At 52.7% G+C, this 27,486-nt stretch overlaps 1 protein-coding gene across 2 annotated transcripts; it reads left to right on the top strand.

The window, feature by feature from the left end:
• The first annotated feature begins 3,453 nt into the window (after positions 1–3,453).
• On the top strand, positions 3,454–26,956 carry RSPO1 (R-spondin 1). 2 transcript variants are annotated; one of them, XM_058303858.1, is made up of 6 exons: positions 3,454–3,699; positions 8,121–8,495; positions 19,813–20,004; positions 22,050–22,199; positions 22,497–22,685; positions 23,413–26,956. In XM_058303858.1, the coding sequence occupies exons 2-6, from the start codon at positions 8,402–8,404 to the stop codon at positions 23,577–23,579; spliced, it is 792 nt and encodes a 263-aa protein (XP_058159841.1). In that variant the 5' UTR covers positions 3,454–3,699; positions 8,121–8,401; the 3' UTR covers positions 23,580–26,956. The 2 variants fall into 2 exon arrangements, with proteins under 2 accessions (XP_058159841.1, XP_012386006.2); XM_012530552.4 differs by lacking the exon at positions 3,454–3,699 and adding an exon at positions 5,701–5,807.
• Positions 26,957–27,486: the final 530 nt, after the last annotated feature.

Here is a 27,486-nt window from a genome sequence, read left to right on the forward strand (position 1 = left end):
CCTAAACCCCCACAAAGCAGAACTGCTTACGCCTCTACCGCACCCCGATCGTCAGGTCTCTGGGTCTTTGCATGTGCCTGGAAAGTCTTTTTCATCTCGTATGCTAGGAAAGCCCAAAGCATCTTTCAGGCATCTCCTGGGGAAGCCTTCTCTGACTCCCTCAAGGAGCCACCATCATGCCTTCCTTTGTGCCATCCCTCTACCTTACCTTCCTCTTCTTGCTGACTTTTATGAGCCTGTCTCCTCGACTAGCTCTTTAGAAAGACAGTGTGTCATAGCTAATAAGAAGGGCGAGCATGCACTAAGTGCTCACTGTGCGAAGCTCTTTAAATGCATTATCTTATATTATCCCCAGAAGAGCCTTGGTAGGGAAGGTATTATTCTAATATCCATTTTACAGATGAGGAAACTGAGGCTCAGAAAAGTGAAATGACTTGCCCAAAGATGCTAAGCTAGTTGGTGGTACAGATGGGCTTTTAACTCAGACCAGGCTAATCCTGGGTCAATGCATGTCGTCACCTATTTTGCCTCCATGAAAGAAGGAAGAGATCCCAGGGGACAACAGGGTCATGGAGACCTTGGTTTGCAGTGGAGTCTGTGGAAAATTGACAAAAACAAAGCCACCTTTTCCCAGAGTAACAGTGATGGCCACAGTTGCCGTTGGTTGCCTACCCAACAGCCCTTTCCCCTCCTTTGGTGATGACAGAGTTTCATCTGTGAACACCTTCTCCCAGGTAATTCAAGCACATCAGACCTGACTGGTCTAAACTAATCTTACTGGCACTCTTGTCTGTGATTGGTTCACTGGTGGGCATGTAGCTCTTGAAAAGAAAGGTGGGCTTGCTGCTAGGTTTGGGAGTGAGGATGTGGTGCCTGGAACTGCTGCAGCCAGCTCATGATCATGAGGTCAGTAGCCAACACACTGAGGATGGCAGAATGAGAAGATAGAAAAGAACCTGGTTCTTGGCAGGGTTGCTGAGCTGTTAGATTATTCTTGTCTCAACCCTTCTGGAGACATGAGATAATAAGTCACCTTATTGTCTAAGCTATTTTGAGTTGGACTTTGATGCAGTGACAATGAAGGTGATAGAATAGTTCTTGCCTGGTAAAGGGTGGCATGAAGATAAAGATCTTTGCTAATCTGTAGGTGTTACTGCCCTGGCTCAGGTGCACTGACCTGTGGCCTTCTAAGAGAATGAGGGTCCTGGGTGAGAGGTGACAGTGAGCTGGGATATCATCTAAGAAAGGTGACTGTACCTACAAATGGTACAATGCTGGCCTCCTGGGGTCCCTGGGGCCAGGCCATGCTGGATGGTGGGTCATAAGGATGAATCGGACACAGTCCCTGCCCTTGAGAAGCTCACAGTACCACGGGAAAGATGATGACAGGCCAGTGATGAGTGATGCACAGGTCTACACAAGGTAAGAGGCCGGCTTGAGAGATGACTGGGAGAAGCTTCCTGCAGGCGTTTTGAAGGATGCTAAGAGAAGGGCAGAGAAAAGGCATTTCTAGGCAGAATGAACTGTATATGCAAACTCAGGGCAACATGGCTCCCTGGTTATCCTTTAACCAGAGTAGGGCTGGCCACTTATAGGCTGTGTGTCTCTGAGCAATTCACTTAGTCTCTGAGGCTCTGCATTTACATTTATAGAAAAAGGGAGAAAAGAAAAGAAAAAGAAGAAAGAAAGGAATAAAGAAATGAATAATATGGTTGTGAAACTAAGTAACAATGCAGGCAAAGTACCCAGCACAGTGCTTGGCCTATATTAGGTGCACAAGTAATGCTCTTTACTATCCATGCTCGTTGTCACATGGTTCTAATTCATTATCTGCCCTGACCCAGGTGGCTTTCTTCTCTCTCGCACTCATTCCTGAGCCTAGTAGCAAGGCCCCCCAACTCCCACAGACTTTTCCTCAGGCAGGAAACCCGAGCCCACTGCCTGACCTAACACAGCTTCTAGGGCTGGGTGGTTTGTATTATTCCTTCTTTTTTTTCTCTCTCCTTCTTTTTCCCTAAATGCAACAAAATAAAACCAAACAAAAAGCCCAGTGCCTGGCGTGGCTTGTCAGGGAGTTATGCAAGTGTGTAAAAAAAAATAAAATAAAATAAACATGGAGTTTTCGGCATTTCGGGCTGTTTGATTAGGCACGGCACAGAGCCAAGGGTTGGTGAGATGCAGGGAAAGCTCAGGGCAGAGGGGAGAGGAGAGGGGCCTGGGGGGGGTGGAAGAGGGTCCGGCACCAACTCGGAAAAGGCTGTTTGCCGCCTGCAGGCTTGGCAGCCCTCTGGCTGAACGAGCCCAGGCATTGGGCACTTGGGGCCCAGCTGCTGCGTTTCCTGTGGCCATCCACTCCGCCTGGGCCCTGGTCAGCAGGACGCTCCAGGGATCATTTTGTCCTTTCCGCAGCCACTGGAAAAGACCTGTGCCCTTGTCTCGATAGTCAGGGCACTTCCCTCCCCTTCTGAGAGGGAGATTCCACAGCCTGTCTTGATTATTCACCCCCGCCCCCCCCCCCAATCAGTACATCTTTTCTGCTCTAACTTAACTCTCCCTCACTACAGTTTTACAGTTTAGTCCGTTTTCCTTTATCGATCTGAAGTGAAGCTGCGCAATTGCTGTTTGACCCCCTAAGGGGGAGCCTCCTTCCCTCTCCTCTTCAGGCTCGGCTTCAACATCATCTGAGTCATCTGCACCTTCAGGACTCATTCCACAACACAGATTGAGCCCCTACCTTTCAACACGCATTTGCATCCTTCACCTCACCCAACCCTCAAAACAGATGAAAACAGTAAGGCTCAGAGACGTTAAGTAACTTAGGCATGGCCACACAGCCAGAAGGAATGAAGCGGGGATTTGGAATCTAGGTTTTATTCCAAAATCTCCCTCATTCTCTGGCATCAGCTGCTAGGGGAGGTGTCCTCACCTGGGTGCCCAGATCTTAGAGCCTGGATATTTCCCCTGAACTGGGAAGATGTGCTGAAGCCTTGATCCTGAAGGTGGAAAGGGGGTGCCCATAGCCAGAAGGCCCTGCCGAGCCTGTTGCTTGCCACTTTCCCCAATGGGGCAAGTGATGTTTGGGATGGTCCTCGGCGCTTCCGGACCCCGAGACCCGCGGAGCTGCAGCTCATTTTCTGGCTGCATGCAAATCCGGGGATGCCGGGGTAAGGCAGCGGGTCTGCGCCAGGGTCCCGAGGACGTGTCGCGCTGCCAGCCACGCACTCAGAGCGCAGCATCCCAGCTGCGGTCAGAGGCGTGCGGGAGGGGGCTGCGGGCTCCCGGGCCCGGCGCTCCAGTCCGTTTTTTGCTGCGGATCCCGGGAAGGGGGGCCGGCTCCAGGGTGGGACTGGGAAGGGGGGAATTCCCTCCCTCGTGCGAGCGGAGGACTAGCCCCTCTCCGGGCTGGGAACTCTGGCCCAGCGGAGGCGCGACGGAGAGCCCGGGTCAGGCAGCCAGAGGAGCGCGCTGAGACTCGTGTGCGGCCGAGAGTGAGGGCCCGACAGAGCCGCCCCCAAGGACCGATGCACCGGGTGGGGCGCGGGCCCCGGAGGGCGTGAGCCGCCCGCAGATTGAGCAACTTGGGAGCTGGCGGGCGGAGCGCCGGCGAGCAGGGCGCGCAGGACAGTCCTGCGGCCGCGAGCGAGCGGGCCGCGCCCTCGCCCCTCCCGGCCTGCCCCCGCCGCTACCGGCTGCGCGGAGGTGAGTCCCTTCTCAGCCGCGGTCGTCCTAATCCCTAAAGCCCCCTGTGCCAGGACCTGGGCCGCCGCGGGCCCTCCCGTCGGGGCTTGGCCGAGCTGAGTGCGGGGTGGAGAGTGGCGGGTGGAAGGTGGAGGGTGGAGGGCGGATGGCGGGGCGTGGGGGTGGGGGTCGGGGAGACAGCGAGAAGAAGAGGTGTCCGACTGCGCCCCTCTCCTCTCGCAAGTCCTGCTGCCTCCGTCATCCCTGAGCCAGCGGGCACCCCCCTCCGGGTTGCTGCTCTGGGTCTCCCCAACCACGCAACCGCAACCCCCGGTGGCCGCCCCCACTCCCAGCTCTGAATTCCCCCAAATTCCCCTAGTCCTGTCCAGTCCCGGTCCAGAAGCTCTGGATCCCTGGTCCCGCAGCCTCGGCTTTCCCTGAGCCCCACGCCCCCGCGTTACTCCACCACCCTAGTCCCGCAGCCCCTGCCCGGGTCCGACGTGGCAGGCGGAGCGCGCTGCGGCGGGGTGCGCTGCGGGGTGGCGCGGCTCCCCGGCCCACCGGCTCGGGCGCTGCGGAAATAATGGTATCGCTTGGGTGGGGAGAGGTGGGAGCTGGCTTCGCCCGGGGCTCCCAGACTAGTCAGTACGGGGGAGGGCCAGGGCAGAGGTCCTCCGGGGAAAGCGGCCTCTGAGACCTGGGAGGCTCTCCTGGATCTCGAGGGGCACCCAGAGTGGCGTCGGGTCCGCCTCCCCTCCCCCGGCACCTGCTGGACCTCTCCGGAATAGGAGGGAGGGAAGAAGAATCTGCGCATTTAGGGCGGTCGTGGAGCTGCGTGCCCGTGGTGTTGGCGGGGGCGGGCTGGGGGTGGATTGGGAGCGGGCGGCCCCAGCACCTAGTTTGGCTCTGGCCATCACGCTAATCTCGACGCGACGGGCCGGCGCGCACATATTTGGTCCCGCCCCCGGCCCGGCGATCCTGCCGGGGCCGCTATCTCGGCCGCCGCATCCCTCCAGCCCGGAGTTGGTCTGGGAGAGGAGCGTGAGAAATTACCGGGATGGTTTTCACTGGGGTCTGCATCTGGCCCCAGGCGCTGTACCAATTTATCCTGATAGTGTTGCAGAGCTAGGTCTGATCCCCACCCTGGGCCCCTCCCCCAGCCATGGCCCCTCCCCCGACCTCCTAGCACCTGTAGCCTCTCTCCTGGGCTGCCCCAGCTCTGCTTCTGTCCCCATGCCCTTCCCCACTTCCCCCAGTCTCTTCCTCCATCCTGGTGCCACCTCATGTCACCCAATCCCGGGAAGCAAAACCATTAGTCTCTGACCACATCTGTACTTGGAGACCCTCAACCTCTCAATGCCAGGTTTCCCTCTCTGGAAAATTGGAGGAGCTCTGCCTTGCTTCTTGAATTTTAGGGGGCAGTAAATGAGGCCCTAGCACGTGGCCGATGTGAATCCCTGACCCTGACAGCGATGTGGACACCTGCCCTTCTTCACCCGAGGACACCTGAGGTCTTGGGCGGCATCCTCATTACTGCCTCTAGTTGGGTGTGTATGGGGGCGGGGGCATAATGGGCTGCAACAGAGGAGCTGCCTGGGCCGTAGAGCCCCAGGCCCGGAGGAGGTCAGACAGAGGCAGCCACTTAGGAGCACAGTCCTCGGCTTCTCTCCCCTCTCAGCCCTTGCCCAAGGGTACGGGTGGGTGCTCTGCGACCAGGACTAGTGGCCCTCCGGGGCTCGGTGCTAGGCCTGTCCAGCATTTAAAATCAGATCTCGCATACAGTTCTGAATTTTCAACTCTTTTTAAAACATCAGAAGATCTGGCCACATTGGGCTACAAGGTCTGTCTGTCACCAATGGGCTGGAGTTGAGTCACACAGGCCCCCTTTAGATGGGGCATTTGCCCTCCGGTTTGCCCCTTCCATATCCAGCTTTGGTGACATAGCTTGGACCCCCCTGGTGTAGATGAACCCTTAGCTTTTCAGGGCTGACTCGATCTACATTTATATTTTTAAAAAGGGTTTGAAACTCTTCCCGTCACCGCAGGGAGGGAGTCCGATGTCACCTGCTCCAGTGAACTTCAGATCCTTCCCATTTTCCAGCTGAGGTGGTTGCTCCCTGGAGATTCAGGTGGGAGCAGGACAGAAGGTCCTTGCTGGCAAGGACTGGGTGTGTGTGGCAAGGGTAGTGCCGAAGGCCAAGAACTGGGAGATCTGAGGGGGAGTGGAGGGTGGAAGAGGGAGGGAGTAATGTTCGCTGAGCACTAAGCTCAGCATGCCAGGTGTCTTGTCCCGAGGGGTGCAGAGAGGCACCGGAAAACTTTCTTCCCCAAGGGTCCCAGGGAAAATGGTCTCTCAGTGAGCCCCAAGCTCACAGACCTGGGACTGGACCCCAGGTCAGAACTCAAGGATCCCTGAGAATCTCAGGCCTCGGTTTGAGGAATGCTGCACTTAAAGGTAAACCATATTGTTTTAAGTGATTACTTTGATGCCCAGACAATCTACCAAACAGATAAATGCAAAACATGGAAATTACATAGCAGTTCTCAGTATTAAGGTTAGTATCCAGATAATACAGAAAATATTTAGATTGCTTTTCAGATGACCATGGGAATGTAGATATAAAATGGAGCCTTGCTTATAGAAAATACAATAATAGTATGTGCTAGGTGTCGTTCGTAGCACTTACTTGTATTAATTCATTTATGCTATACAAAAACAACCACCTCTTGTAGATAAGGAAACTAAGGCTCAGAGCAGCTAAGCAGCTAATCTAAAGCAACACAGCTTATGAGTAGCAGAGCTGACATTTGAAGTCAAGCAGTCTGACTCTGAAGTGTATGCCTTTAAACATGTTATACAGCAGACCTCTGAAACGATATCATTGGGGCCAAAGAGTTTGAGAAACGCAGCCAGACATCCACGCTCTGGGGTGAAGAAAGTGTGTGGTGGGGGTTGGGGAGGATGGGAAAGCATGGCAGGTCGTGCGGGGAGTGCTGGAAGGGAACGTAGGGGCTGGCAGCTGGCGGGGCATTTGGGGGTGGCTGGGGGCATCTCTGCTGGCTCTGGCTGTGCTACCAGGTGGGATCCATCAGTCTCATGTAAACACTTCTCACAGGCAGCTTAACCACTTGAGTGTGTCTGGCCTTCAAAGCTGGTGGGAGAGGCTGCGGAGGAGGTGCTGAACTCCCTTGTGGGATAATGATTTATCTCCCATGCAGGTGGGCTCTAATGGGGCCTGCCTGGGAGGTAAGGGGCAGCCTGGCCCCTGAGGAGCCTAGAGGGGAAAGGATTGGGAGAGGGGGCGGAGGAGGCGTCCCCTCCAGCATTTCAGGTTTCTCATTAGTAGGCCCAAACTCACCCTATTGTCAAAGCAAGTCTGTGAAATAGGCTTATTTCCCCCCAAGTTATAGAGTAGGACACTGCAGTTCAGAGAGGTTAAGAGAATTCTCCAAAATCACAAAGCTAGCGGGAGGAGGGTGATGCTGCCCTGGCACCTACAAAGATTCCCGTGCTACAAACCCGAAGGCTTGCCGCGTCCCCTGCATGGTATGGACGTGCGTGCGTGGAAGTGCGTGGGGTGATGAGTGGGCGGGCCTCTTGTGAGAGTACAGCGGGCACCTCGGAGCGTGCACTTAGAAAAGCGTGAACTGGGGTTTTGGGCCCTGAGGCTCAGATGTCCAACCTCCTAGACATAGCTCCCTGGGGGAGTGACCATCTCCCGCTGCCCCCGTCACCCCGGCCAGCAGGTCCAGAGACCTGGCTCTCGCTGGGCTGGGGGATTATCCCCATTCTCTGTGTCTCTGGCCAGGATGGGCATCACTGCCTCTTTTATCCTCTCACAAAGGCCAGGCCCATCGGGCCTGCTGTGTCAGAGTTTCTGTGGCCCCAGAGAAAGCCTTACTTCCTTTTCTCCCACCAAGTCCACAGGGCCATGCAGAGTCTGCCAGTTTGCCGGGTGGCCAGCGCTCTAGCTCTAGGACAGGTGAAAGGTGCAGGGATGACTCAGCACTGGGAAGAGAAGGCTGAGGGGTCACTCTGAAAAGGACAGAGAGCACGCCTCCTGAAGAGAGAATTTTACTGCAGCATGCAGTCTGTAGGGTAGACTTAAAGAAGGGCTTCCAGTTAGAGATGGCCGGCTGAGGTGAGGCCAGCTGGTTCCTAGTATTAAGAATTTACTGGTCATTCTTAAGTTTAGTTTGAATGTCCACCACGTCTCAATTGCTCGGGTAGCCAGATTTAGTACCAGTGAGGGAATTCTGCAAAACAGGAAAGGGAACAGATTTCCTTCTGCAGAGCTGCCAGTCGGGTAACTTGCAGCACCCAAACATTCTGAGTTCCCACACTCCCCTGAGTAGAGGACGCCAGTGAAAGGGTAAGAGGTTGGGGGAGGGGTGTCCCTCTGGTACCATAGACTTAACCCTTCTCTCTCTTCCCCCAACAGGTTGGTTTTTGGAGTGGTTCCCACTGAAGTGACAAAGAGTTCTCCCATGTGACACCCCAAGGTGCCTTAGAAGAAAGCTCTCTGGACCTCCTTATGGCTGATGGAGAACTGGGCTCCCCACATGCCCTCTGTCCCCAGCTGAGATTATGGTGGATTTGGGATACATCCCAGGCCTGGGCCCCCTGCTGCTGACCCAGCCCCGGAGGCGTTAGCAAGAGCCCTGTGGCCCACCCCCCCCAGAGCCCACCCCCCTCCCAGGGGCCCGGAGCTGGCGAGTGACTATGCGGCTTGGGCTGTGTGTGGTGGTCCTGGTTCTGAGCTGGATGCATCTCGCTGCGGGCAGCCGGGGCACGAAGGGCAAGAGGCAGAGGAGGAGTGAGTAGCCAGGGGGCTGGACAGGGCCAGCCTTGGGAGTGGGCGGGGGCTGCCGGGGGGCCTGAGGGCCTGAGGGGTTGTTATTCTCAGTGGTGACCCTTGCAGATTTCGACTTTCTCTTTTACAGCTTTGTAGATTGCTCAGTAGATTATCCTGTTGGTGGATTATCCAGTGGGTGCATTAATTTGTTGAGATTACCCACCCTGTAGGTTAACCCCGTTCTTGTGAGGATCCAGTCTGTGCATTACGCCTTTTGGCGTAACACCAGCTTTGTGTGGTATCGTGGTATCCATGGAGATGCTCCCACACCGGGCCCCTGCCCAGCATGGTCGGGGGGCTCGGGGTTCCTTTCTTCTAGTGGCTGGAGCGCAGGGGCTCTGCACAGCTTGGCTGTGGGCAACAAGTCTTCCCCCACGAAGCAGGGAGGCCTTGAGACTGTCCATTCTGTGGTCTTTAAACCAGGCCTGGTAGGATCCAGAGAGCTACAGTGGAGGTCAGGGGAGGCAAGGGGGCAGGGGGCCGGCCCCACCAGCCTTCAAACCCGAGCAGCTTCACTTCAGTTGTTTTCAGTAACGTACCTCCATGTACCATGTTGTTGGAAGAAAGGGGTCTCGCCACTTTAAAAAATATTACATTCTATCATTGTACAGTTGGGGAAACTGAGGCTAAGAAAGGGGAAGAAACAAGCCTAAAGGTACATAGTCAATATTGGAACTCAGGGGTCCTAATTTCTGTGAGCCTTGTTTCCTTGAAAACCAAGTTTCATAGAATGTACAAGACCACTCTGTCCCCAGCCCCTCCTCTGTCCTCAGACTCCTGCCCTTGGCACTCCTGACGGGCCCTTTGGCCTCTGCCTCATGTCTCCAGGGATGGGGAGTCAGAACCCCCCAAGCCTGCCCATTATGCTGTGGAACGGCCGGGGCCGGTGCGTGCAGAGGCCCGCGCTGGGAGCGGGCAGGAGCCTGTGCCACAGACACGACGCTGGAGACTCCCAAGGCCTCACCTTTCTGTACAGATCTGTCATGCCTACAGGCAGGAGGTTCTTCCTCAGATCTAACCAGACTACTGCTCGCTTCTCTCTGGAGGCCTTTCCCTTCAGGCAGAGGCCTCTGGTGACGGGGGAGAGGCAGTGGGGTCTTGTTGGGTCTCCGCCGGAGCTGCCAAGGCCAGAGCTCTGCCTGGGAGAGAAGCTCAGAGGACTGGTGAAGCTGAAAATCCCCGGCTTAACAAACAATTAGAGACGGTTAGGTTTAATCAGCAGCAAGGCCTTGATGTTCTCCCTTCTCATCTGCTGCGGCTGGTGTTTTGGAGTCCCCAAGCCAGATGCGGTTTAGCGGTTTGTAATCATTCTCCTCCATTTCCGAGATGAGAGAGGGAGAGATACTGAGAGTTGCTGCTCACACTCACACAACACACACCCGCCGGTGTGCTTACACTCACAAATACGGGGTCCGCACCTGGACCGGGGGCGTTCGAGACTGCTGCTGCTGCTGCAAAAAAAAAGTACCGCCCTGGCCATCAGAAAGGGCCTGTCCCTGCCAGGCCATTACTTCATCCAATCCAGAACAGCAGTCTTGATGGGGCCACTTTTGATACAGCCACATCCAAAAGCCTCCGCTAGCTTGTAAACCACGGTTTTTAAATTTTTATTGTGGCAACATATACAACACAAAATTTCTCATTTTAACCACTTGCACGTGTATAGGTCAGTGAAATTAATTACCTTCATGATAGTGTGCTGCTATTACCCTCATCAAAACTTTTTCAGCCTTTCTTTTTCTTATCATATGACGTGGGCAGCAGACATTCTTGATGGTGAGAAATGCTGGGTATGGGAAAAGACTCAGGTACAAGGAGAGTCCAAAATGGTCCCAAGGTTCAGAGAGGGATCAGATTATATGTGGCTAGGTGATACTTACCAAATAATAATCTTAATCCTGAAGTTTAAAGTGTAATTGTATAGGACTAGAGTAAAACTTCCATGATGAGATAATGGATCTATACTTTTTAAAACCTTTGTAAAATATCCAGCTCTGCGTAGACCTGGGCATGCATATCAATGCTCTGTAAATAAACAATGTATGACCCATTGTGCCCTAGGGTTTCCCGGGCAGCGGGCACAGGAAGGAGGAGGGCTGAGACGGTTGTGTGTGGCACAGAAGGGCACCGGGTGGGCTTGCTGTGTGTAAGAACCTCAGGTCTGTGGGCTCTGTCCATCCTTCCGATGGCCACATGTCTGTAGGGTGGCCAGAAGCCACCCAATATAGCTCTGACACTGAGCTGTAGACTGGTTTTGGCCCTGGAAATGGCTGATCTTGGGGTCCCAGTGCTGGTCTTGCTACATGGATGGAGAAGTTGAGCAAAGACCTTTTCTTTATCTCTAAGTGATGAGCCCTGGCAAGGCACCCTCCACCTCCTCCACTCACTGAGGATGCACCTGAGCCCCCTCCTCCCTTGTTAAGCCCCTCCCCTTCTCATAAAGCCCTCAACCCCTTGTGAATGCCTTTCCCTGCCTGGATTCCCTGCCCCTCACTGACCCTCATCCCCTCACCGTCCCTTGCACTGAGTATCCCTGTCCCCTACAGAGACCCTTCTCCTTTCAGATTCCTGGGCCCCCTCAATCATCCTATCCCCGCTGAAGCCCCCATTCCTTCACTGAGCCCCAGCTCCTCCAGAAACTTGGATGCCCTTTGTGTCTCTCCTCCATCTGGGGCCCCCAACCCCCACCCCCACCCCCACACTGATCGTCCTTAGAATCCCTCTTCCCTTCCCAGATCTTCATTCATTCCTTCAGTCATTCAACAAATGTCCATCGAGAACCCACAGACCCTGGCCCTGGTTTCCAAAGATGAACCTTGAGAAACCCATGGTCAAGTGTAGGAAAGAGACCATTTCAATCAGGGGCAGTGAAACCTGGGGAGCTGGGAGAGCCCAGAGGGAATGACTCCTGAGTTGTACTTTTTAAAAAAATGTAGTTTAATTTTTTAATTATCTTTTTTTAAAGTTAATAGATCACACAAAACATTACATTAAAAAAACATAGGAGGTTCCCATATAACCCTCTCCCCACCCCCCACTCCTCCCACATCAACAACCTCTTTCATCATCGTGGCACATTCATTGCATTTGGTGAATACGTTTTGGAGCACTGCTGCACCACATGGATAGTGGTTTACATTGTAGTTTACACTCTCCCCCAGTCCATTCAGTGGGTTATGGCAGGATATATAATGTCCAGCATCTGTCCCTGCATTGTCATTTAGGACAACTCCAAGTCCCCCAATTGCCCCCACATCACATCTCTTCTTCCCTCTCCCTGCCCTCAGCAACTACTGTGGAGTTGTATTTTTAAAGATGAGTAGGTGGTCTCTAGGCAAGGCACAAGGGGGTAGGTGAGGGCAAAGGCCATTCCAGACAGAGGGAGCAGCATTGCCCAAAGATGTGGGAGCCAGGAGGAGGCATGGAGTGTTTGTTCAGGAAATGGGGTACAGCCGAGAGTAGCCGTAGGGTGTTAACGGAGTGGCTGTGCCCACATATGTTGGGATCTTGTCTATGGAAAAGAAGCGTTCTGCTGCTGAAAGCAAAAAGCCTCACAACCTCAGGATAGAATAGAAAAAACTGTCTGAGGCAGAGGAAGGGGGGGTGGTCCGAGGAGATGATGCTGTGGTAGTGGGTAGAGGCGAAGCTCTCTGCTTTTGCCAGGCCGAGGAGTTGGGTCCTGACCTGACTTGATCTGCAGGTAAGGAAGAGCCTCAGAGAGGTTTTGATTAGGGGAATGGCATTGTCCAGCTGCAGCGGTGATGGAGGCAGACACTCTGTTCCTTGGCATGGTCATTGTCCATCATCATCCCCTTGTGTGTTGTTGTTCTGGGTGACTCCAGTGAAGTGGAGAGTAGGTGTTGCAACTCGGTTGAGGCAGAAGGCAAATGGACAAGTTTAAAGACATATTTTGGCCCTAGTGAGAAAAAAATTGAAGGTCTAGACTAAGCTTATGACTGAGAGAGAGAATCGTGGATCTTCCCGCGGGACGTGCTTGGCTTGTTGAATCTGCAGCCAATGAGTTTGGGTGCCAGGAAGCTGCAGGAACAGACCCAGCTCCTGGGAGGCAGCAGGCCTCAGGGCCCTTGCCGCTTCCTGGTCTACCCCTGAGGCCCCACCCCCAACTCCAGCTAAGTCAGGTCTCTCTTACCAAATCTAGAGCCTCTGAGGCTAGAGACCACCCCCAGCACAGGGTCCTCACTCCCCTGTGTCATGGCAAGTTCCTCTCTACCCCACTGACCCTAATGCAGCCCCACCCGAGCCCCCATGCCTATCCAGCCCCACCCTCTGCACTAGTGGGCACTGGTTGAGCGCCACCCCCTCCCTGCACCTCTGTCTTACTCCCCACATCCTTGACCCTGCGTGTTGGAGGATCCCTGTCCCCTTGTGGAGACTCAACTCTCCACCTGGACTTTCAGAAATGACAGACCCTATTCTCCAAAGCTCTTTCTAGTGAGAGGAAAAAGCATGCTAACTGACAGTAACACAGGAGACAAGTTCTGCCATGAGGGATTCAAGTACTGGGGGCCTGGGAGCCCTCACAACACTCCATCCAGACTCTTTGGGAGGTGAGATCAGGGAAGGCTTCATGGAGGAGGTGACTTTGGTTCTGAGGCTTGAAGGAGTTGGTCAGGCTCAGAAAGAGTGTTCCAGGCAGAAGGACCAGCTTAAGCAATGGCACTGAGGTGCACAGTAGTGTGGTGTATCCAGAGAAATAAACAGTTCAGTGCAGGAGAAATGGGTGGGATCTGCTCATGATAGTTTTCAGGCCAAATGAAGGAGCTGGGCCTTAATTCTGTAGGCCATAGGGAGCCATTGATGGATCTTAGGCAGGGGTGTGACATCATCAGATTTTTGTTTGTAGGAAGATTCCTGGAGATGAGGAAGCTGGGAAACTGGGAGAAGTGAAGGCTCTGGGGATGAAGGCAGAACTGGGACTGGGGGAGCGGGGAGGGGGAGCTGTGAGCCAGAAGCCATTCTCCAGGGAGTAGAGTGCATGGTCTACTCCGGGGTGTTCCCCAGCAACTTGGAGGTGAAGGGGTTTTAGACAAGGATGAAGGAGGCGTAGAAGCGGCAGAGGGGAGTGGTGGAGGGCACAGTGGCTCCTTCCTGGCTCAGGGAGTGAGCTGGGGTGGCGGGGAAGCAGAGAGTGCTTGGGAGCAGTGGGGTGCAGGTGGGGAGAGGGGCTGGGGAGAGGGGGAAGACAGCCAGGTGAAGAAGGTGGGAAGGTGCCTCATCCCCAGCCACCCCCCACCCCCCACTGATCCCACCCACCCTCCACCCTCCTAGAGGGAACTTTCTCAACTGTAAATCTGATCGTATCACTGCCCTTCTTAGAGAGTTTTTTCTTAATATATGCTTTAATTTTTTCCCCAAAAGATACTTAAATTATATAGATGTTACATAAAAAATATGGGTGATTCCCATATGCCCTGCTCCCTACGCCTCCCATATTTTCCCATATTAACAACATCCTTCACTAGTGTGGTACATTTGTTACAATTGATGAACACATTTTGGAGCATTGTCACTAAGCATGGACCATAGTTTACATTTAGTTTACACTCCCACAAAATTTTGTAGTTATGGTCAGATATATAACGGCCTGTATCTGTCTATTGGAATGTCATTCAGAACCATTCCCAAGTCACAAAAATGCCCTCGTAGTACATCTTTTTTCCCTATCCTCCCCTCAAAACCTGTGACCCTGTCTCCACTTCAGCGATATAAATTCTTCCATTGCTAGAATCACAGTATGTCTATAGTAGAACACTTAGAGTAGAGTAAGTCTACTCTAGTTCATTATTTAGTCCCCAATCCTGAGGATTCTGGGATGATGATGCCCACTCCACCTCTAATTGATAGTAGACTTAGATCCCATGGGGCAGATGGATGGTACTATCTTGCTTGCAATTGCAGACACTTTGTTCCTGGCATGGTTGTTGTCCATCATCATCTCCTTATTAGTTGTCCTGGGTGAGTCCAGTGAACTGGAGGATGTAGGTGTTTCAACTCTGTTGAGATTCAGGGTCCAGCTGGCAAATGGATGGACCAAAGATTTAAATCTCTTGGACATATACCTATCAACCCTAATACTAACTATAAGTTCAAATAGAAGGGGCAGAAGAGCCATGTGTAGGGAAACCACAACTGAGTCCAACTCTGTCACGCTGGGGAGCATAAATTCCAGGGTAGGGTCCACTGGCTGGACACCAAACTCATGAGCTATCTGCCCTGACCGTAGTGTCTCAATGTCCTTCCGGGAGCCTTTTTGTTGTCCCCTTCTTCACCAATTTAATAAAACCCTATTTTCCATTCCATGGATACTCTAGGACATCCAGTGCCTCTGAGCCTTGCAGAGACTGTCCCTCCCGCCTAGCACGTCCTCTTCAGCTGGCCTGCTGGCTCAGGGAGAGCCTTCGCTTCCTCCATGAACCTGTCCCCTTCCCTTGTCCCAGGGTGGGCCTTTGCCGCTGGACCTCCACATCCCTAGCTCCTAGCAGGATTGGCCCTGTGTTAGTTGTGCAGTGAATGTCTAGGGAATGAATGGACCTCTGTTTTTCCATTGAACCATTATTTACCCTGCCCCCTCAAAAGCACACCACCTTCTTTGGATACACCATTCAAGGCCACATACCTGTGACTGAGCCCCATCTTCCTTGGAAAGCTCCCCCCTACACAGAGGCCCCTCCCCTCTCCATCCCCATCCCTTCCTTCACTGCCCACTCATTTGCCTTGCTAAGCCGAGCACACCCTTTGCTTCCTACCCCCTCAGCAAGCATCCCTTTCCTTGTTAAACTGACCCTTGCCCGTCACTGCCTGCTCTTCCTTTCTGAGCCCTCCCTACCCTTCTTGACCCCCCAAACACCTCACTGACTCAGCCTCCTCAGTCCCCTGACCCTGATCCTGGGCTCTGGTCCCTCCCCTAACCAAGGCCAACCCCACTGCCTGAGCTCTGTGTCATTGCCTTCCTGTATGCTTGGGGTCTTCTCTCCATTTATTTACTTAGCCTCTGGGTCTCCTCGCATGCCCCTCTCAGCTCCTCTCCTCTAAGTTTCTGTTTTCTGACTTTCTGCCCCTCCTCTTGAGTTATCCCCACTCCTTTCCTTCCACTTTCATCTCAGTCCACCCACTTTGGCTTCGATCCCCATCATTCTACCCAAACTGCCCTTCACAAGGCCACGCCATCATCTCCCAATGGCCAAGTGTCATATATTTGCCTCCGAGCTCACCGGCCTTGACCTCCGCCCAGCCCTTGGCACTGCAGATCTTTCCCCTTTTGACTTGCTCTCTGTTCTTCCTCTCCTTCTCCCTCTCCCTCTCCCTTTTTTCTATTGGCAAAGAAGGAACCACAAAAGGCTCCAAGAGGGGCAGTGGTACAGTCAGATTTACAGTTTTAGAAAGTTCCCTCCAGCTTCTGTGCCTTAGTAGGATGGACTCTCTCTCTCTCATCTCCCAGCTCTCTGATGATTCCATTTCAACTTCTCTCTTGCATCTCTGCTTGCCTGATGAGTGCAGGTGTTGCCCAGGGCTCAGCCCTTCTCTTCCTGAGGATGCTCACCCCTTCCACAGCCTGAACTTCCAATGGCAGCTCCCACTGACTGGCCCCTGAGTTCGCACCTCCCCTGCACAGCCAACCTGAATGAGCCAGCTCTTCGTCCTCTTTCTGCTCCTTACCTTCCCTTACTCCTCAACCACTGCCACTGGCTCTCCACCCCACCACCCCACTACCCCACCAACCCACCACCCCACCAAAGATGTCCTCACCAGAGTTGCCAACAACCAATTTGTCAAGAATTCTTTATGTGACACTTGGCAGCATTAGGCACATTGATGCCTCCCTCCTCCATGGAATGGACTCTTCTCTTGGCTTCCAGGATGCAATATGCCCTTGAGTGTCCCTTACCTGGCTGGCTGCGCCTCCTTGACCTCTTAGCCGGCCTTTCTTGTTTATCGTTCTCTTACGTGTCTAGTTCCTCTTCTCTCACTCTCTGTATCCAATGCTCCTTGCCATCTCATGAATGCCCATGGCTGGATGGCTGTTCTCATGTTGAAGACTCCCTGTCTCAAACTCTAGCCAAAATGTGTCTTTTGCACTCGAGACTGACCCTCATGTTCAAAGGCTTGATAGACTCTCCCCTGCATGTCCCACAGGAACCACAGACATATCATAGCTAAAACATCACTACTCATTTTCCCCGCTCAAACCTCCTCCTCCTCCCTTGGACCCTCTTTTGGTAAAGGGTCCACAGCCATCCTGCTACACTGGCCAGACACTTCGTGTCATCCTTCACTGCTGTCCCTCCCTCCCTCACCCAATTCATGGTCTTATTGATTCTACCTTCTGATCTTCCCATCTTCTTAGCAAAGGTTCAAGACCCTTCCTTGCCTGGCCCCTGGTGCCCTCGCCAGCTTCATCTCTGGCCACTCGCTCCATTCACCAGCTGTCCTGAATGAATATCAGATCCCCGAGCATTGCCACACTGTCTCTTGCATGATATTGGTAGAACCAAAGAAAAATGCACACAGAATTGGTGCTGGTTGAATGGGAAGTGGGCCTCAGGAGTCTCCCTTTGAAAATCTGTGCTTAACAAAGATGATTAAAAAGGCATAAATGAGTGTGGGAACACAGCTGTGGAGGCCTGTGACCAGATCACTAAATCCCGTCAGTTGTTGAAAATAAGGCAAAAAGCTAGAATGAGTATTCATTTCAGTAACGATATGAATGCTATATTTAATGTCTTTGAAGGAGAAGTGGTACTCAAAGTTTGCAATGATTTGTTAACTTATAATGCAGCTGAATAAAAACCCAAAGGGGAAAAATCATTCCAAGGATTCCCTCATCACTTCAATAGACCATTTGGAGTAGTTTTGCTCTTACAATGACTAAACCAAGAAGAATGGTAGTAATTCTTTAATTTATTGATTAATTAAATATTAAGTTGACTCTGTACAAGTAAATTCTATATTTAAAAAATATCAGCTAGCCATTCTTCCAGCCTTCTGTTTCTTGTTCCACCCTTGACCCGCATATATTTTGTTCCTTTTGCCTGGAACGCTTCGCTGACAGTGAAACTTTGATCAAGTCATTGAATCTCTTCATTTCCTTAGGAAAAGGAGGAGAATAATAATCACATCTCCTTCACAGGGTTCTTGTGAGGAATAAATGAGTTAATTCTTGTCCAGTACTGGAAACAGTGCCTGCCATGTAACAAGCGCTTGGTATTGAGTCACACTCTTGCTGCTGTGGTGGCGGTGGTTGCATTTGTCATTCTCCTCCCTCCTGCTCACCTCCTTAACTCTTACTCATTCTCCTGTCCTGAAGTGGGGAATCGTCCTTGGAGTTTCTGCTCCGCAGTAGCCATCTGGGGGGGGGCGGGGGGCATCCTCACCTCCTTCTTTCAGGGATGGAGAGGTCCCCATGAGGTGCAAGGTTTTGCTGGGAATTAACTTCAGGTCCAGGTGCCCCTGCAACCTGAGCCCTGGGTTCCCTGGGCTGAGCCACCTGCCACTTCTGTTCTGATCTCCCCAAATCTCTGTCTCTAGCCAGTACCTATGGCTCCTTGCTGCCTCTTTCCTCCCAAAGCAACACATACTCTTCTTCCTCTCCTTCCTGACTCATTCAGCTTCCCATGACCTCTTTCAGAAACTCTTTTCAGAAATGCCATTCCCGCATTCCCTAGCTCAGAAACCTGGGAACCTCCCCCGTGTCCCACCCCACTCTTCCTGTGGGTCTCCATGCCCGATGGATTGCGTTCCCTGAACATCTCTCAAGTCTGTCTTTTTCTCTGTCTCCACTGAACAGAGCACTGTTTAAGAATTCCTTACCTTTCTCACCTGGATGATCATGTCAGCTTCCTCCCAACTGGTCCTCTGTTTCTGGTCTCCACCCCAGCTGCCAGAAGGATCTTTCCAATAAGTAAATCTGACCAGATCCCACCCTGGCTTAAAACTTTCCAATGGCTCCCTGCTGCCTAAACAGCTCCAAGGAACCCAGGGACCAAGAAAAACTCGCTAAAACACTTGGGTTCTGTGACCAAAATGTTTAGGAAATGCAGCGCACTCTATCTCTGTCTTAGAGACTTACTCTGCACAGAAGCACAATGAAAGCTGGGAGAAGTCCTGCAGCAAAGAATCCTGTCTAGATTTGTCTGATACAGCGGGTCCTGGTCTTACTTGATGCAGTGCCCTTTTTCTTCACATCTTCCTGTTAGCATTTGGGGGAATCATCTTTCCAAGGAAGACTCTTTGGGAAATGCCGCCTGTCAGGATAAGTTCAAGTTCCTTAGCATGACATAAAAGGGCCTTTAGGATGGGACACCTTATTTTTCACCGCTTCCCTCCCCTCCCTCCTCCACCCCATCTGCCACACCCCTTGTGGCTGTTTTACACCTGCATTGCCCTGCTCCTTAGAGTGCCCTGATCTCTACTTCCTGAACCTTTACTCACCTTCAAGAGGTGGCTCAAATAGCACCTCCTCTCTGAAACCTTTCCCCCTCTTCTTTGTGGTTCCACTGTTGCTTAGCCACATGGCTGTGAGAGGTACCTGTTTGTGGATCTGTCTGCTCCACTGGAAGAGCCAGTCCTCTCTTGGGTGGCTGGGCTGATTTGCCTCCATGTCCCCTGCACTCACCTGTGCCCCATCCTTGGGAAGGCTCAGCAAGTGTTGCTTGAGCAAGTGAATGAGAGGATAATATCAAAGGTCCGAGACTCATGCTAGGGTTGGAGACTATACTGCCCCAAAGAATGGCTCTAAACAGGTGTCTTGGACATTTTGAACAAGGTAATTCCTTGTTGGGCATTTTCCTGTGTACTGTAGGATGTTTAGCACCTTCCCTGGCCTCTACCCACTAGATGCCAGAAGCCCTTCCCCTCCTAGTTCTGACAATCAAAAATGCCTTTGTGTCCTGGGGGCCAAAATCATCCCAGTTGAGAACCACTGGTCTAGACATAGGTTATTCCAGTTACTTTCCTGTCTCTGGGCAGGTGCAGCCCCAGCTGCTTCCCTGGGGATGGTGGACAAGCCTGGAGGGTGAGCTTGTGTTGTATCTAAGCTAGGGATGGATGGAAGCTCTTGGTCCAATTGTCTGTGCTAGTTCCATTGAGAGAGACTGTACTGGAAAGATTTCTAAAGCCGCCTTGCAGAGAGCTGCTGGTCTGGCCTGTGCTTTCTGAGAAGGCCATTGGTGTAGAATGGAACTCAAGTGATGCCCTTTGGGAACCTGGGAAAGATGGGGGTCTCTCCTGTGGCCTTCTCACCCTTGCTCCACCCCTGCAGTCAGTGTGGAGGGAAGCCAGGCCTGCGCCAAAGGCTGTGAGCTCTGCTCTGAGGTCAACGGCTGCCTCAAGTGCTCGCCAAAGCTGTTTATCCTGCTGGAGAGGAACGACATCCGCCAGGTGGGCGTCTGCTTGCCATCCTGCCCTCCTGGATACTTCGATGCCCGCAACCCCGACATGAACAAGTGTATCAGTGAGTGCGGGCAGGGCTGGAGAGGGGCACCAGAAGCTCTGGGCACTGGGGGAGGGTGCTTTGAACGGTTTGTGCTGGAGGGAGGGGTAGATGGAGCCCTGAAGAGGGGAGAGGAGGCTCCCTGAGCTCCTGATTCACGTATCCAGCCCCTCCCCAGATATCCCACCCACTCTTACAACTCAGAGTGTCTATGTCAGAACCCCATCTCCTCCGTCCAAACCTGCACCTACCTCTATCCCTTGTATTCTCAGTGATCCCAACCTGTCACCCAAGCCAGTCTTGTGCTGTACCCCCCCATCCATCCGACAACCCGGCCCTGTATACTCCACCTTCGTTCTATTCCTCTGCCCCTGGATGACGCAGGTTCCATGATGTCTCTCCTGGGCCATGGCAATAACCTGTTCATTTGTCCTCCACCCCATCTTGTTCCTTTCACCTGCCCTCCATGCTGCCGTCAGCAGGATGCTTCTGAGATGCACAACCCATCCCATCCCATTTCTACTTAAAAACCACTGTGGGCGCCACACTGCCTGCAGGGAAAATTCGCGTCCCTACTCAGTCTGGTCCCTGCTGCTCTTCCACCCTCTCTTCCTGCTTGGTCTTCTCCCTTGCTCTCACTCTCCCACACCAGCGACAGCTCCTCACATAAGGCTTGTGCTGTCCTATCTCCATCCCTGTCTCTGTAGCCATCGCTGTGACACGCTGGGGGACATGCAGTGAATACGCTCGGGTGAGCAGTGCCAACGCTTCTTCCCACATGTCCTGTGCCTTGGAGTTTAGAACCCCTTTCCATATCTAATATCATTTGAGCCTCACAGCAGCCTTTAGAGGGAGACAGGACAAAAGTCATGATATCCTTTTTGGAGCTGATAACGTGGAGGCTGATGATACTAAGTTGCCAAGTCAGCAAACTTGGGCTCTAATCTCAACTCTGCTACTTATTCAGTGAGTGATCTTGGCATGTTCCAACCTCTCAAAGCCTCATCTTTAAAATGGGAATATTAGATTTTCCTCCCTGGAATTGTTATGAGATGCAAATATAAGGCCCCGAGTACTTGGCACTCAAGAGCTGGTAGCTGCTCTTGTTCTTATTTTCCCTGCAACTGAACCCAGGAGTCAGAGCACCGGGGAGGAAGGTGAGGCTGAGATAAAGCCGGAGAGGCCCAGAGAGTAGGTGGGGATGCAGAGCTCATGAAGATGGAGGTAGGGCCCTGGGCCTGCCCTCCTGGTCCTCTCGGCATTTGGGGTAGGGAGTACCTGGCTGTGCCAGCTCCTGGGAAACTGGCAGCCTGGGCTTCAGGTGCCAGAGGCAGGGAGGAAGTCAGCTCTGCCCACAATATGGAAGGTGGAGATTGTGAAAGACCCTGGTTGCTTTCAGCCAAGCCCAGCACAATCCACCCTCCTCCAGTTTCCCAGAGTGGGGAGAGCTGGCAGGAGGGCATCAGGGAGGGACCCAGGTATCCAAGGTGGTTCCAGGAACTCAGCCTTGCAAAGAGAGAGGAATTTGCCCTGGGATTTCCACCCCCCTCTTCCGAGCAGATTCTCTCTGCCCCTGGCAGGAGGAGGGCCAGGATTTGGGATGTTGTAGTTATCCTGTGGTGGAGGAAGAGGAGACCCACAGACACTCGCAGGGGGTCATGGTATCCCTAGCTCACCTCTGATCAGGGCGGTCCCCTGGGATGCCATCGGATGCTGTGACACTCCTCTCCTTCCCCCATGAATTCCAGAGGGCCCCAGCCTCCTCCTCTGTCACCTGCTCTCTAGGGCCTCACCTGGGGCCTGGGGCCTGCCATCGGGTTTGGGTTAGGGTTGGCTGACTGGCAATGTTCCCCGCCAGCCCTCAAGAGCAGCCACTCCAGCCTCCTTCTCCCTGCCCTGCCCTTCCTTTCCCTCCCCTCCCAAGACTCCTCTGCAGTAATCGCAGCTCTAGCCATTCTCCTGCCCCCAGTGGAGGTGGGCATGATGGCTGGGTGTTGGGATGGGGATGAGGGGAAATGTCCCCTTCCAGGCTGAACCAGAGGCCCCCAATCTGGTCCTCTCCTCAGAATGCAAGATCGAGCACTGTGAGGCTTGCTTCAGCCACAACTTTTGCACCAAGTGTAAGGAGAGCCTGTACTTGCACAAGGGCCGCTGCTACCCAGCCTGTCCCGAGGGCTCGGCAGCTGCCAACGGCACCATGGAGTGCAGCAGTCCTGGTAAGTGTGGAGGCTGCTGCAGGCGGAGGGCGCTGCTGGAGGAGGGTGCTGCAGGCGGAGGCACTGCCGGGCAGCGGGTGCAGGACCCGTGGGGGCGGGCCTGGGCCAAGGCACTGTGCGACCACCTTCCTGCTTTTCTCTCAGGACTTTCCTGCTCTCTGGACTAAAGATGCCTCTGGCCTGAGTTCCAGGCAGAGAGCAGGTGGGAGAGGGTCTCCCCTGGGCTCTTCTTGGCCAGCGGAGAAGAGGTGACACAACCTCCCCTCCCTCTCTTCCTCTCCCCTCCCTTCCTGCCAGCACAATGTGAAATGAGCGAGTGGTCCCCGTGGGGGCCATGCTCCAAGAAGAAGAAGCTCTGTGGTTTCCGGAGGGGCTCCGAGGAGCGCACGCGGAGGGTGCTCCACGTCCCCGCGGGGGACCATGCCATCTGCTCCGACACGAGGGAGACCCGCAGGTGCACAGTGCAGAGGACACCGTGTCCTGAGGGTGAGCGGCAGGCAGCCTCCCAGGGGTGGGGATCAGGCACCAGCCATGGGGTGACACCTCTGCTTCCTGCCCATTGCCCAGTAGAGGGCCTCAGAGCAGATGGGGAGTCCCTAGCTCAGGACCCCACGCTGCTGGAGCAGGGTGCCATGTCCCAGCAGGGTGCAAGACATAGGACTCCGAGTGGCAGGGTGCAGAGTAGCTGTGGTCACTATCCCTTCAGTCTCCCTGTTTCTTCTGAGTCTGTGGATGCTGGAGCTAGAAGGGCCCTTGGAGGACAGAAGGGGGAGGGAAGGGGGCACCAAGACCTAGAGAGGTCTAGTGATTTGGCCAAGGTCACACAGCCTGCAGCTGGCAATGAGCTTACAGCTTCTCATGGCCTCACTCCGGATGGAGGTGCTGGGTCGGAAGTGGGGAGCTGCACCGAACACCTGGGACGTGCCGTTGGCCCCTTGGGACCAGCACGGGGAAGAGAGGATCTGGTGTGCCTCCCAGGGTGGGAGGTGGGAAGGCTCTCGGCTCGCCTTCTTGGACCCCGAGTGGGTGTGGAGAGGTGGTCTGCAGGTCAGAAGAGGCCTTGCGAGAGCCCGACTGCCTGAGGTGGTTCTCCTGGCCTCCTCCCCGCTCCCCCTGCCCAGCTTCCTCACCATTCCCCTCCTGGCCACGCCCAGGGCCTCCCTGCTTGGGGCAGGACGTCCTCCGTTGATTCTTCCTGCTGTTGGGGTTGCAGGGCAGAAGAGGAGGAAGGGAGGCCAGGGCCGGCGGGAGAAGGTCAACAGGAACCCGGACAGGAAGGAGAGCAAGGAGGCGGGCACTGGCTCTTGGAGGCGCCAGGGGCTGCAACAGCCGCAGCAGCAAGGGACGGCGGGACCTGTCACATCCGCGGGGCCCACCTAGGACAGTGCTCAGCCTCCAGGCCCGCGCAGAAAGTGTCCAACGCCGCTCTGTGAGGAAACCTTCACTGAACTGGAGCATCTGGGGCAACGTGCACACACACTCCACACCTCCTCGCGCTCCCAGAGAGACACATCCATGCAAAGCCCACGTCCAAGAGTGTGGTCACACACGCACGCACATGTGCGCATGCGCACACGCACACACCGTCCAGGCCACCAGAAGAAACTTCCACGCCTCGGACACCACCGTGTGGAAAGTGAAGGAGGTGGAAGGGTCAGCTCTGCTCTGGCAACGGGTCCTGCAAGTGGTTTAAAATGCTTCCAGGGGACGTGTCGGAGAAAGCATCTCCCAGCATCCAGGCCGGAACCTGGCCAAGTGGGAGGCTTCTGGGGGAGCACGTGGGGTCCACTGGGTGTGGCAGATGGGAGTCACGGCAGCTGTGCGACTTTATCATTGGAGAGTGTCTGTTACACACCCACCGTGGATGGGCTGACCTGACTCTGAAAACTGCTTAAAGATTTATTTCAAATTAAAAAAAGGAACAAACATAGCGGTCTCCGTAGACACCACGCCCCTGTTCAGGGTGCATGGATCGGTGGGACAAGCATGGGAGCAGGAAGGGCAGAGCTAAATTTCATGAGACTCCTAATGGCCTCTTACAGAGGGTCCAGAGCAGGAAGAAAACTTTGGGAATACTCAGAGTGGAAACCAGGTTCTTGGCAGCCTTGTTACTCAGAGTGTGGCCAGTGGACCGGCGGTGGCATTATCACCAGGGAGTTTGTTAGAAATGAGAATCCCAGATCCCATCCCAAACTAACCCACCAGTGCCTACATGTTTAATACAGTTCCCAGGTGAGGGGCATACATGTTAAAGTTTCGGAAGTGCTACCCTGATGACCTCTAAGGGTGGAACTAGAGGGCCTTGCCCAGCTTGCTGGAGGAAGGGAGTCTGATTCGCTGTACAAGAGGACTTGCTGTCTGGTAGAGATAGAAGCTATAGATTCAAGGGCTACAGGGGCACTCCTGGCGGGGAGCCCTCTGACTCTCTGAGGCAGTTGGGACCACCCTACCCAAAGGCAGTGCATTGGATGTGTCGACCTCTCGTGGCATTCTGAAGTGTTCGGGGACAGCCTTCCTGCACAGGCTCTGGACCTTGTGTTTGGTTTCCAGTGGGAAGCCAGGCAGATATGGGCCTTGCTCACAGAGCTTAGAGGTTGGTGGGGAGATGGGCATGAATCAAGTAATCATATAAACAACTGTATCATCACAAATGGACAGAGGGAAGGGCAGGCGACTGCTGGCACAGGCATGTGGCTATGAAATGAATAAAAGCACATAAAAAACAAATAACTCAGGGAAACTTCTCAGAGGAGCTGATATTTGAGCCAAGCTCTGACAGAGGAGTAGGAGTTAAAGAGAGGAGGAATGGGCATTCTAGGCCAGCACTGTCCAACAGAAATAAATGCAAGCCATCGATGTAATTTAAAGTTTTCCAGTAGCCACATTTGAAAGAGGAAAAAGAAACAGATGAAGTTCATTTTAATCATTTTTATTTAACCAAATATATTCAAAATATTAACTTTTCTACATGTACTCAATATAAAAATCATTAATGAACTCTTACATTCTTTTTCCAAACCAATGCTTCAACATTCTGTGTGTATTTTTACACTTATAGCATATTTTGATTCGGACACTACATTTCCCACCAGAAATTCTTGATCTATATTTATATTTTATAAAAATTGGAAAAAACTTTTTGAAAAAGTAGATTCACATATGCAAGTTTTTCCAGGCATACTTAACAGTTTTCCCACAACTAAATTGAATCCGTTTTTTTAATTTTAAATTTAATTAAAATGAAGGGGAAAGGATGTGGCTCAAGCGATTGAGCTCCTGCTTCTCACATGGGAGGTCCCAGTTTTGATCCCCATATACCTCCTAAAAACTAAAGGAAACAACAAGCAAATAAAGGAAACAACAAATTCAGGAAACTATGTGGCTCAGTGGCTGAGCTCTGGCTTCCCACATAAGAGGTCCTGGGTTCAATCCCCGGCCCCATTACCTCAAAAAAATTTATATATATATATATATAGGGGAATGAGCATAAGTCAGTGGTTAAGAGCCTGCTTTGCATATACTAGGTGCTGGATTCAATCCCCAGTACTTTCTAAAAGAAAAAAAAATTAACAATTCAATTCTCCAGTTGCACTAGCCACATTTCAGAGCTCAATAGCCACAAGTGGCCAATGGCTAGTGTCTTGAACAGCAAGTACATTTCTGTATGTATAGCAGAAGCAGCACATATAAATGTCCTGTGGCAGAAAGGAATATGGCTGGTATAGTTGAAAGACCCAGAGGGTAAGTGAGGCGAGGTGATCCCAGAAAGGTTTCCTGGAGTTGAGTCTTTACTCTCAGAGCCAAAGGACTCTACTAAAGGGTTTCATGCAATGGCCAGCATGATCAGATTTGAATTTTGCAAAATTCTCTTTGGCTATAGTATAGAAAGTAGTTTGGAGGGAGGCTGGTTAGGAGGCCATTGCCATCATCCATGTGAGAGGTGATGAAGGCTTGAACTAGGATGGTGGCAGTGAGAATGGAGAGAAATGTGCAAAGCCATTTAGGGATAAAGTTGACAGAGTTTGGTGAGAAATGAATATGGGAGATGGGAGTGAGGGAGGGAGAGGTGTCAAGACTGACATCCCAGTTTCTGGCTCCAACAACCAGACAGATGTTGATGCTGTTTTCTGAGATGGGGAAACCGTGAAAAAGACTGGTTCAGAAGGAGACAGAAGAACATAGGTTTGGTTTTGATCACATTGAATTTGAGGTGCCTAGTGAAGATGGTGAGTAGACACAAATACGGGTCCAGAGTGCCTAGGTGATGTCTGGCCAGAAATACAAATTAGTGTAGAGAAGATACCTGAGGTGTGGGTTAGGAAGAGACCAACTGAAAAATGAGTACTGGGTGAAGGGAGGGCTCAGGTCCCAGCTCTGAGGCTCTCCAAATATAAATGGAGGATGAGATGGTGAAGGAGTCAGAGGAGGAGCAGGCAAAGAGGTAAGAAGAGAACTGGGAGAATGTGATGTCCCAGGTGCCAGCAAGGAGAAGTGGAGATCAAGAGCATCAAAACCTGCTAAGAGATCAAGTAAAATAAGGACTGGAAAACGACCATTGGGCTTAGCAACATGTACACCCATGGTAACCTTAGCAATAGCTTTTTGGGAGAGCAGTAGGGCCAGAAATAAGTATATACCAAGGGTTCTTAACCATTTTTGTTCCATGACCCCTTTGCCAGTCAGGTGAAAACCATGGGCCCCTTACTAAGTCCACACTATACTGTGTATTATTTAATAAATATATCATACCCACACCAACATGACCCAACAAGAATAATGATTTTTTGAATTTCAGTTCAAGCTCACAGACCCCTTACTAAGAACCTGTGGAATAGACAATCCCTTCAAGAAGTTTAACGTGACAAGGAGGAGAGAAATAGGACAAGGGCTGGAAAGAGATGTGGGGCCAATAGAAGATATATATATATATATAAGAGAAGGACTTGGACATGGTTAAACCTTCCTGGGAAGGGTCTGGTTGAGAGAAAGAGATTGACTGCACAGAAGATAGAAGGGGAAATCAGTAGTGGAAAGTTTCTGAGAAGACGGCAGGAGCACAGGGACTGCTTTCCAAGACACAGGTTGGAGGTCAGCCTCAGCCATGCTATAGGAGCAAGGAGAGGATGGGGCAGGTGTGGGAAGGCTGATGGTTTGAAAGGCGAGCCATCTCACCTGTGCACCTGCCACTCCACATGTCCTGTCCCACCACATCTGTGAACCCCTTCACTGCTGGAGTCAGAGTGGTCACCGGCTGCCCACAACCAGCTCCTACCTCTCTCCCTTCGCC

This window comes from Dasypus novemcinctus, chromosome 9 (assembly GCF_030445035.2).
Source record: "Dasypus novemcinctus isolate mDasNov1 chromosome 9, mDasNov1.1.hap2, whole genome shotgun sequence".
NCBI classification, from domain to species: domain Eukaryota; kingdom Metazoa; phylum Chordata; class Mammalia; order Cingulata; family Dasypodidae; genus Dasypus; species Dasypus novemcinctus.